At 36.1% G+C, this 11,340-nt stretch overlaps 1 protein-coding gene across 1 annotated transcript; it reads left to right on the plus strand.

Annotated features, from left to right (window-relative positions):
• Positions 1-1,078: 1,078 nt before the first annotated feature.
• On the plus strand, positions 1,079-11,123 carry LOC103603456 (tudor domain-containing protein 15-like). Its single transcript, XM_008587969.1, has 2 exons — positions 1,079-6,872; positions 10,936-11,123. Exons 1-2 carry the CDS (start codon positions 1,079-1,081, stop codon positions 11,121-11,123), a joined length of 5,982 nt encoding a protein of 1,993 aa, XP_008586191.1.
• The last annotated feature ends 217 nt before the right edge of the window (positions 11,124-11,340 follow it).

The following is an 11,340-nucleotide window of genomic DNA, read 5'->3' on the forward strand; positions in this document are numbered from 1 at the left end:
CTTATAGAAATGATACTTGTGAACTGTTAGCTCAGAGTCAAAGAAGAGTTGAGCTGTGTTCTCTCACAGTAGCTGTTGGTTCTTGCCTGAATTTGGGGAATATTTCATACTTCCTGAGTATTTGCCTATTTTTAGAATCTCCCCAAATCTGGAGATAAGCTGTGGTAGAGAACTTTGCCTCTATGCTAAAGATTTCTTCCCCTTTCCCTATTGTGGTAAGCCATGGTAGTCTCAAGGTCTAAATGTATGAATCTGCTTCAGTGTCTTTCCATGCTTAGTTTTACTTAGTGGTGTCTAGGACTCAGCCTATTGCCCTCAACTAAAGAAGAATCCTGGGGTTGTATAATGATGCTAATAGGGTCCAACTATTGCTAATACACACAGAGCAGAGAGTGCAGACAGTATACTCTGATTGATTCACAATCTGCCCTTGCTTCTGGCACTTACCCCTCTGTTGGAAAGAGTTTGCATGGGGGAAAGTGGTTTTCTCACAGAAGGAGAAGGTCCCCAGTGGGTCTTATTTGGATCATTCTATTATACCACATCTGTGCATCATCTAGGAGAAATTTGTTAAAAGTTTCTGGAAAATAAGGGTTGCACCTTTCTGTTTTCCAGTGATGATAAATACTCTCCCTGTTTTAAAAATGTTTTCTTGGTTATTTCAATGGAAATTTTTAGAAGTGCAGTCAACACTTAGATTTTATCTCACTAACATTTCATTCAGTGAATATGATTTCTTCTTGTCCTTTTTTTTTGTGACCGGTAAGGGGATCACAACCCTTGGCTTGGTGTTGTCTGCACCACGCTCAGCCAGTGAGCACACCGGCCATCCCTATATAGGATCCGAACCCACGGCGGGAGTGCCACCGTGCTCCCAGTGCTGCACTCTCCTGAGTGCGCCACGGGGTCGGCCCAGTGAATATGATTTTTATCAATGTGTTAATTTCACAAAAAGTACAGGCATAGAATTATTATTAAGGTTTATATTTACATGTCAAATAAGGCTAATTGCATTTAATTTTTGATAGCTGTCCATCCAGAAGCTAATAAGTAGTATTTATTATTTTCTTTTTAGGAAATGGAATCTACTTCTCTATTATTTTTAGATGTGGATCTGACAATATCACATGTTGAATGTCTTCCCAAGGATATCCTGGTGAAATTCCAAGGCAGAAATAATGATGAATGTGAGTTTGACTACCACATATTGCAGAGGGAATTACAGCATATTCCCAAAATAGAAACTAATGTGGACATTGGTGAATTTTGCTTGGTGGAAGAAAAAGTATCTGGAGAATGGCAGAGAGGAAGAGTTGTGGAAAAGAAAAATGAACTCTATACAGTGCTCCTTATAGATCGTGGGGAAGAACTGAGAGTTGATGGTACACAGGTTGCTTCAGCCTGTGACAATTTATTTGAGCTTCCACCACGTGTAGTGTTTGGTTATTTTGCCAACATACTACCAATTGGGGAAAAGTGGTCTCCTAAGGCTTTGAATTATTTCAAGTCATTAGTAGGAATACAAGTGAAAGGTTATGTGCAAGCTATTTTGCCTCTGCAAATGATTCTTCTTGAAGTATCAAAAATTATATCCCAGACTCTTGAATTACAGTTAGGAAGACTTATCGATGAAGATTCATTTCGTCTTATAGTGGAAATGTCAAAAGAATTCTCCCAGCCAATGCCAGATTTACTACAACATAAAAGACCTGAATTGTCATTAAGTGATAATGATACTTTACTTGATAGCCAACATGTTTTGGATAGTTTGCAGCCATCTTTGTCAGTAGGAAGTATTGAAAGTATAAAGGTATCATCTGCATTGAGCCCAAGTAAATTTTACTGTCAATTAATTAAATGGATTCCAGAGCTAGAAAACTTGACAATGTGTATGAATTTGCATTACGATATTATCAGCCAAGAAACTAGTCCAACGTGTGATAATTTTGGATTACTTTGTGTTGCCAAAAGGAGAAATGGACAGTGGCATAGAGGGGTTCTTCAGAAGCTCTTGCCCAATAATCAAGTAAAAATTTGGTTTATGGATTATGGCAGTAGTGAGGCTGTATCTTCAATTCATGTAAAGAAACTTAAACAGGATTTTAGTTTAGTACCATTATTTTCATTTCCATGTTCTCTGACATATTTACACAGTCCAGATAGAGATACAAGAAAAATTCAATTGAGTATATTTAGACAAGCCTTGTTAGGACAAATAGTATATGCATACATTGATAGGTTTAATAAGGATGAGCATGTGTACTGTGTGACATTACAAACTCAAGAGTCTACAGTTAATTCTAAGTGTCTGCTGCAGGCTGTAGGCCCACAAGTACTTTGTCCAGTGTCTGGTTCAAAAATTTCCAGTATCTTGAGTGAGACAAGTGCTTCTAATGTAAACAGACTTGCAGTTGAGGGTTTTACTGGAAATACTGAATGGCCAATAGAATCTCTAAATAGAAAAGACATTTTCAAGGTAGGTTTTCCTATTAAAACTGTAGAAATGGAGGTGGAGGCTGCCTACATAGCTTTTGTAGCATATGTATTAAACCCATCAAATTTCTGGATACGTGCTAATGACCATCAGAATGAATTTCAAGATGTAATGAAAAATATAAACATATTTTATGACTTGTGTAAAAATGATGAACTGATTCTAAGAAATCCTGAACCTGGATTATTTTGTTGTGCTAGATATAGCAAGGACAGACATTTTTACAGAGCTGTCATCACTGACGTTAATGGTTATATGATTAATGTTTATTTTTTGGATTATGGAAATACTGATTCCATACCATTTTTTGATGTAAAAATTTTGCTTCCAGAGTTTTGTGAGTTGCCTGCCTTGGCCATGCACTGTTCACTTGCACATTTATTTCCTGTTGAAGATGTATGGGTGAAGGCAGCAGTTGATTATTTTAAAAATATTGTTTTGAAGAAGACAATTTTGCTTCAAGTTATAGCAAAAAAAGATGACAAGTACACTGTAAATATTCAGAGTATTGAAACCTCAGAAAATATTGATGTTGTCTCTCTTATGTTACAAGCTGGATATGCAGAATATTGGGAAGTAGAACCAGAAAGTTTTCAAAAATCTATACGTGAATATTCAGTGTTAAATTTAAAATCTAAAAACAAAGTTAATATTAAAAAAGTCGTATCTGCCCTCGAAAGACCTAAACTTAAAAAGTACCATTCAAATAAGCCAGAAGAAAATAACTTGTCTTTGTCAAAATCCCCTGTTGTTAATTTTTCTGATTTAAAAAATCCTTTCACCTTGCCAATGGGGCCAGGGTCATCAGGGCCTTATAAAGAATATATGTTTAAACCAGGAACAGTTGTTGAAGTTAAATGTTCTTATTACTATGGCCCAGGTGACTTTTCATGTCAGCTTCAATGTAAGTTAGAGGATTTAAAATTATTAATGGAAGAAATTCAGAATTATTATAGCCTTCATTCTGATCCTTATCAGGTTGGGCAGATTGCTTGTGTTGCTAAGTATTCCAAAGATGGGAAATGGTATAGAGCTGCTGTTTTGACTCAAGTGTCAAAAAAAGAAGTTGATGTAGTATTTGTTGACTATGGTTATCAAGAAAAAGTTTTAATTAAAGATCTTTTGGCTATTAACCCACATTTTCTTTTTTTGGAAAGCCAAGCCTTCAGATGTTGTCTTAACTACTTAGTGGAACCCATTAGTTGTAAATTATTAATGTGGACAGGAGAAGCATCCAGAGAATTTGGGAACTTTATTTCTTCATCTAGAGGGTTATTGACTTGTATCATCTGTGCCTTAGTTCTTGTACATCCAAACTATTCATATAATTTAGTGGATTTACAATCTTCATTTACTAGTGCAAAAGAATTTCTTATTAATCATGGCTCTGCTCAGTATAGCACAGTAGCAGAGCCACTTCCATCTTCAGTTAGTCTTCACAGTTACTGTTATTCTTCCTTTAACATAAAAATTGGAAGTGAAGAAGAAGTATATATATCTCACATATATAGTCCCCAAAAGTTTTATTGCCAGCTTAGTAGAAATAATAAAGATCTAGAAATGATAGAAACAAAAATCACAGAAGTTATTAACCTCAAAAATTCTCCAAAATATGATTTTAATAAGATGAGATTGTGCATATGTAAGTATGTAGAGGATGGTCTTTCATATAGAGCTTTAGCAGTGCCAACAGATTCATCATCTGACTTTTTAGTCTATTTTGTGGACTTTGGAAATAAGCAATTAGTCGGGGAAAATATGTTGAGAGCCATTTCACATCAGTTTCCAGAGTTGCTGCTAACACCTGTGCAAGCTATTAAGTGTTTTTTGTCAGGTCTTAGAGATGTAGATATTCCAGCAGAAATCAGCAGCTGGTTTGAAGACAATTTTTGCGGAAAACCATTAAAGGCAGTAATATTGTCCAGGGAGTCAGATGGCCAGCTTGGTATAGAATTGTATGATGGGTGTCAACACATAAATCACAAAATTAGAATGTTGCTCCATGATTATGAGAAAAAACATTGTGACCAAGAACATTGTATGGAAGAGAGTCATAACATAAATAAGAATAAGAGACTTGCCCCTTCTTTGAAAGACAAAATAGAGAACAGCCCTGATCATAATATGATAAATAGAACTAGTCTAGTAACTTATTCTGAAAGCAAAATGGATCAATTAATGCATCCCAAAGGTACATATGCCAGCCTTTTGAAACCATCAGTTTGTTATAAAATTGAACCTGTGTCAAAAAACAAAGTGAAGAAGGCTTTGAATGATAGACTTAAAAATAAAGTTGTAAAAATTGTCCCGGGATCTGCACATGTTTTTGATGAAAGTGATATGGGCCAAAATTTAGCAAAGGTTGTATCCATCAGAGACTTAAGTCAAGCAGCCTTACAAAACCCAAAGAACCTTATTAGGCCACAGGTTAAAGATCTTCCTGAACCCAAAATTTACTTGAATGAAGAAGTTAAGGGATATGTTTCTAATATCAGTAATCCAGCAAGTTTCCATGTTCAGCTTGCTGAGAATGAAAATGTAATTATTAGACTTGCATATGCTCTAAATGAAAGAAGAGCAAATAGAGTGAAAGAGAAAAAATCAATTCAATTCCTGGTGGGAGATCTTGTAGCTGCAGAATACCTTGGTGACAGAGCCATTTATAGAGCAGTCATTAAGAAAATTTTGCCAAGAAGTTCTTTTGAAGTGGAATTTATTGACTATGGCAACTCTGAAATAGTAGACACATCTAAAATTTATGAACTTAAGAGGGAATTCTTAACTATTCCTCAGCTAGGAATTCATTCTTTTCTTAGTGGAGTAAAATGGAATGAGCCTGATGAAATATGGGACAGCAAAACTGTGGATCATTTTGTTTCAATTGTAAGTAACAAAACAGTTTCTTGTGAATTTTTGAAAAAGCATGAGCAGAAGTGGGAAGTAAATATAATTTGTGATGAAAAATGTGTCGTTAATGAAGTACTGAAATGGACAGCATATTCAAAACTACAGAAGACAGTATTGCAAACACCTCAGGTTGGCTCTCAAAAGGCGAGCCATGGTGATGATAATGAAATGAAGAAAGGAAGATCAAATGAATATGAAGGTTCTATGATCCTTCAACCATTGTGCCAACAACTGGTTAAAATTCCTTTTGAAGAGCTAAAACCTGGACAACTTGAAAAAGCTAAAATACTTCGTGTTTTAAAATGTGGTAGATTTTATGTGCAGTTATCTAAAAATAAAAAAAAATTATCAGATTTAAGAGTATTAATTACGAAAGAAGGAAAAAACCCCTCTTTACCAACGAAAAATATTGAAAAAGGCTTAGAATGCTTGGCAAAATCTAAAAAAACTTCACAGTGGTATCGCTCAAAAGTAGAAAAAAAGTATGTTGATGAGAAAGTGCTTGTTTTTTTAGTAGATCGTGGTAGGTATGAAATAGTGCCTTTATGTAATATAAAGGTGCTTAGTAATGAAATCAGAAATATTCCAAGACAAGCTGTGCCTTGTAAATGGATTTGGTTTGAAAATTCTAGGAATGTGCCATTTGAATCCATTGTGTGCTCACCTGCTCATTTGAAAATAAACATCCTTTTCTTGAAATATTTAGATTCTGTTTGGGAAGTAGAAATTTTGGTAGATGGCCTGTTACTTTTGGAATATTTAAATTTACATACAGTTCAGGTTGAAGAAAACAAACTTAGACCTCCAGAAATTATTTTCAGTGTGGATTCTGAGACTCCTGGGTCATCGTGTGTAATAAGATCATTTACCTGGGCACAACTCCAAAATGGTAGACAGTGCTCTGGTATTGCAACTGCTGTTTCTAATCCATCAGAGTTTTGTGTTCAGTTAGAAGATTTCTTTGACACAATGAAACATCTCTTTATTTTGCTTTCTGATCTACCAGAAACCTTACAAACATTGCCTCAAGAGCTTATAATTCCTGGTTCTAGTTGTTTGTTCAGATATGACTTGGAGGATCAGTGGAATAGAGTAGAAATTTCAGAAGTCTCTGATCAATCTTTACTCCTGCTGTTGATCGACTATGGATTTTCTGTTTATATACGTTATTCGGATACAATAAACCTTAAAGTTGTTCCTGAGGAACTTTCGAATTTGCCAAGGCTAAGTTATCCCTGTATGTTATATGGTGTCTTACCCGCTAAAGGGAAACATTGGAGTGAAGAAGCCAAAAGATTTTTTCAAGATTTTCTAAGCAAACCAGGCTTAGTTTTTCAGTTTAGGGAATTTAATGTTGAAACAAAACTGAAAGTAGATGTCATTCATGAGAAAAACAATTTGGCAGATATATTGGTTGCATCTGGTCTTGCAATGTATTCTAGAGATTCAGCTCATCTTGATGCAGTTACTGGTACTGGACCTACTAAAATCCAATATAAATTACAGAGTGAGCCGGTTTGCCCCTTGTTAGATCAAAATTGTTACAAAAAAGAAAATATAAATTGTATATGTACTGAGAAACAAAAGCTAAAAAAACAGAAACCTATAAAGAGGAAAGATGTCTGTAAGAACCTGTTAAGGAAAAGACACATTAGTAAGCGATTACATTCTAGAAATTTAACACTGAGAAAAAAAGTTGGTAGTGAAAAACATAATCCCCAAAGTACCATTACATTGGATACATGTGCAGCAGCTTCATTTTGGGAACTGCCTGATGGTTTGAAGAATACTACCAAATGCATTGAAAACATTTTCAAAAAGCTACCAAGTGAAAGAATACAGGAAAATAAGAACATAATGGACTTGAGAACAGCAGTGAAAACATTGCATGTTAATGAAAGATTATATCACAAGAACACTTAAAAGGTAAGTAGCCATTTTCTAAAATGTAGATTCTTTTCTGTACATTCTGTTTTTGATTCTTTAAAGGTTTTTCACGTACTGAAATTATCCCAATTGAAAATACCTATTGTAAGAAAACTTAGTGGAAAATCTGAATAAATGGATAAACTGGGAGTGATTACTTGGATTATAAAACAATGCTTCACTATTTTTACCTTTTTTAAACGGTGAGTTTTTTAGAATGTAGTGAAAGTAGATTTTAACCACACATAAATGTACACATGCATGACATTTTATGATAATTTTGAGTGTTTCACAAAACTCCTAAAGTTCCATGTATCTCAGGTTAAAAAATCTTGATATTACTAGTGAGCTTCCTGGGCCCATTTTGACAATCAGTCTTCTAATATATATTGTTTCATATCAGATGAAGTATATCATCAGGTGTTTTTTGTTTGTTTGTTTTTTCTAATGTGTGCTTCTAGAATATAGCTAAACCAGTTAAATTTATAGAATAAACCAACCGGCATATTTCCTCTTAAGTCTTTTAAATGTCAAACTGATTTTAAAATATTGTTAAAATTTTAATATTTTATGTGCCATGGTATTGTCTGATTTTTCTTAGGCATATTATATTCATTTTATATATGGATTTATGTACTGGACTGAGGATTTTGTAGGCTGTAAAGGATGTTCCCTGTTTAATGAACATGAAAGGGACCTTAGCCAGAGAATGGCCATCTTTGGGGTAACTAAGACCAAGCAGAAGATTTCAGTTAGCCATTAACTTGGGAACTGATAATCATCAGTTCTTGAGGTTAGTAGACAAAATAAGAAACTGACCATATGGCTAAAACTGCGCTGAGTTGAAATCATGCTCCAAAAGGATCCTTCTCAGAGGTTTATTTCTGTTTACCTCCCATTATACTTTCTTAAATTGGCTTACTTTAGATGTTGTGCATTTATAATTAAGGATAGAAACTAAGTTTTCTTGTTTTTCTTACCTCCCTAAATCAGTTGCAAACGGAGGAAATACGAAAGAGAGGCAAAGCACCCTAGCTGATTTTTAACTCATCTTCTTGCTTAAAGGAAAATTGCATCCAACTAATTAGAGGTGTGAGTCAGGTATTTTTATGTTCCAGTGATGTTTAATTGAGGTTAGCCTTTGGGATCTCCCTAAGAGATAAGGACTCCAATCCTGAAATAACATCAAGGGCTTGAAGCTGACTAATCCACCAACTGCAGCCTCCAGGATGCCAAAGCACCCACTCCATCATGGGACCCTGATATCTGACTCAGACCCTCTCCTTTTTTCCTGCAGGACAAAACTCTTACCTCACTTTCCCACATCCTCCCCTTTATAAACCTCAGAACAGGCATCAGAAGGCAGGATGATTTTAACGTGATTATTCCCCAGATGCTGGTTATCTGAATAAACCTTCCAATCCTGCTCCAACTTTTGGACTATCGAGTCATTTGTTTAATGTGAGAGGGCAAGCTGAGTCTGACCACCTGTGACAAATGTTTGTTCTGACTTTTATAAATAAAATGTACATTACTTCATATTCCATATTATAACTAGCATCATAACAGGTTGCATTTTTTCAGTGAGTGGAGGTGTCTTATTTTTATGGATGTATGGTTAGAAAGTGTTTTATTTGAATTCATATTTAAATTTGGCCCCCTTTTCCTTCTAATTTTTGAATCCTTCATAATAGTAGGGGTGATTATGGTAGTGATAGAAGCAGCTGTCCTATTTTGAGTGCTTACTATGTTCCAGTCACTGTGCTAAGAGTTTTATGTGTATTATCTCATTTAATGCTTACTACAACTCTGTGGAGCTCAGGGAAATTAAATATCTTGCCCATGGATGTAAAGCTGGAAGTAAGGAACTGAGATGTTAAACTCAGATGACGGACTGCTTTTGTTCGTTGTTTATACTGCCTTTTGAAAAATAGTTTACTTGAAAAATAGATATACTTGAGAAAGAGTTTTCTATAAACTCTTGCCCATTGAACCATACATTTTGGTTCTTATATGATAGCTTTTAGAGTTTCTTTACCTTGTATATATCTACATTTTTTAAATGTTTTTTTTCCATGTATTCTTTAAGGACTCACTTATGGCCCCCACTTTCATCTTCCAGCACTCCTAGCACAGTGATTCACTAAGTGATTTCAAGTGAAAATATCTATTGTAGAAGCAGAGAAGCAAACATTAAATTATACCTACTAAAAATAAAAAAATTTGGAGTCCTATTTAAGGAAAAATCACAACTCTCTCTCTCTCTCTCTCTCTCTCTCTCTCATTTATTTATGGATTCAGCTCCCACTTCTGAGTGAGAACATGCAGTGTTTATCATCCTACACCTGGGATTTTCCTAGAATCTTAGCCCTACATAGTGTTGGAAATGGAAATTCATGGTATATCTTATTTATTATTTCTAAAAGTATTGAGTATTTATACCTCTAGAGGATTTATTTTGTTAGGTTTCTGTGATCGTTTGCCCTAACTTGTGAAGCCATTTGGAAGTAGAGATCCAAAAATATTTCTTAATCATTGTCCAAGATGGGAGTCCTAGGAAGGAACTGGTGATGCTGTCTGCTCAGACACTTGTTCAGCTTGTCAAAATTAGTTAAGTCCTGTTGAAACAACAAACTGTACCTCATAACATGTACAATGAAAAGAACAAATTTTAAAAAATTTGTTATACCTGTGAAGATGTGATGCTTTGCTGTGGTTTATCAGAGTATCATCTATTTTTTGTGAATATCTAAGTAGAAAGCTTTGAAGGATAGTGGAAAAATTTTGTTCTCATCATGTTTCAAAGAGAATATCAAAGAATTGCGAGTAGAATGGTTAGTAGAGTAGCATAAAAAGGAAGGAGAGGTCAACAAACTAGGAATTGAAGGAAATTTCTTTAAATACTGGGCATTAATGAAAATACATAAAGATAATATCATTTATAATAGTCAAAGCTTGAATGCTTTCCTTTTAAAATAAGGAACAACACAAAGGTGTTTGCTTTCACCACTTATATAGGGGTACTTCAAAAATTTTGTGGGAAAATAGAATTAAAGGATGATACAAATTTTTCCATGAACTTTTTGAGGTATCCTCATATTTATAATTGTACTGGAGGTTCTAACCAGGGAAATAAGGTGGTAAAAAGAATAAAAGGTATCCAGATTGGAAAGGAAAAGTGAAACTCTCTACTCACAGATGACATGATCTGTGCAAAGATACACAAATTGATTGGGTATACTAGCAATGAATACTCAAAAAAAAAAAAATGAAATTAACAAAGTAATTTCATTTACAACAGCATCAAAAAGAATAAAACACTTAGAAATAATTTTAACAAGGCTTTGAGAGAACATGGCGGCGGGAAGGGAGTGAACTGCCCGCGCCCCGTGCCCGCAGGATCCCAGAGGCCACCAGCAAGAAGAGGAAGTCAGAATGCCTGATGGTGAGTCAGAATCTCTGGTGACGTTGCTTGCAACGGGGGTAGCTGTTACTACCCAGGTGGATTGCTCTGAAGGATTGCTGAGACCTTGAAGGGGACTCTTATAATACGTGCACTGAGGTTTGGAGTGCATGCCTTTTTGTGAAATTTACAAAATCCTCCCCAGGAAGAAGCTGCCTGGAGCGGCTGCCACTTGGCGCCCGGTCACTGCAGCTGCTGCCCTCAGCGCCGTGCCAGGCTGCGCAGCCCTGCCACCAGGACTCAGGGTCTGGCAACAGCGGTATCTGCCGGGGAGGGGGCTGTCGTCTCCCCGGCCCCGAGTGCCGGTGGAACCGCGAGCTGAAGAGAGACTGAGCAGGCTGCGGCGTGAACAGGAGCCAGGAGCACCAGGGGTGGTGAGAGGAGGCCAGGGTGGCTCTGGCTGCGGAGGCTCAGGGGGAGCTCAACGTGGGAGTGCAACGCGGGAGCACAATGCGGGAGCTGTGACTCATCAGAGGGAGCAGCGCAAAAGCCCTGCCATCTTCCCGGTAGTCAATTTTGGACTTGCCTGACACTAGTGTCCAACTGAGTA

Source organism: Galeopterus variegatus, unplaced genomic scaffold (genome assembly GCF_000696425.1).
Source record: "Galeopterus variegatus unplaced genomic scaffold, G_variegatus-3.0.2 Scaffold4611, whole genome shotgun sequence".
NCBI classification, from domain to species: domain Eukaryota; kingdom Metazoa; phylum Chordata; class Mammalia; order Dermoptera; family Cynocephalidae; genus Galeopterus; species Galeopterus variegatus.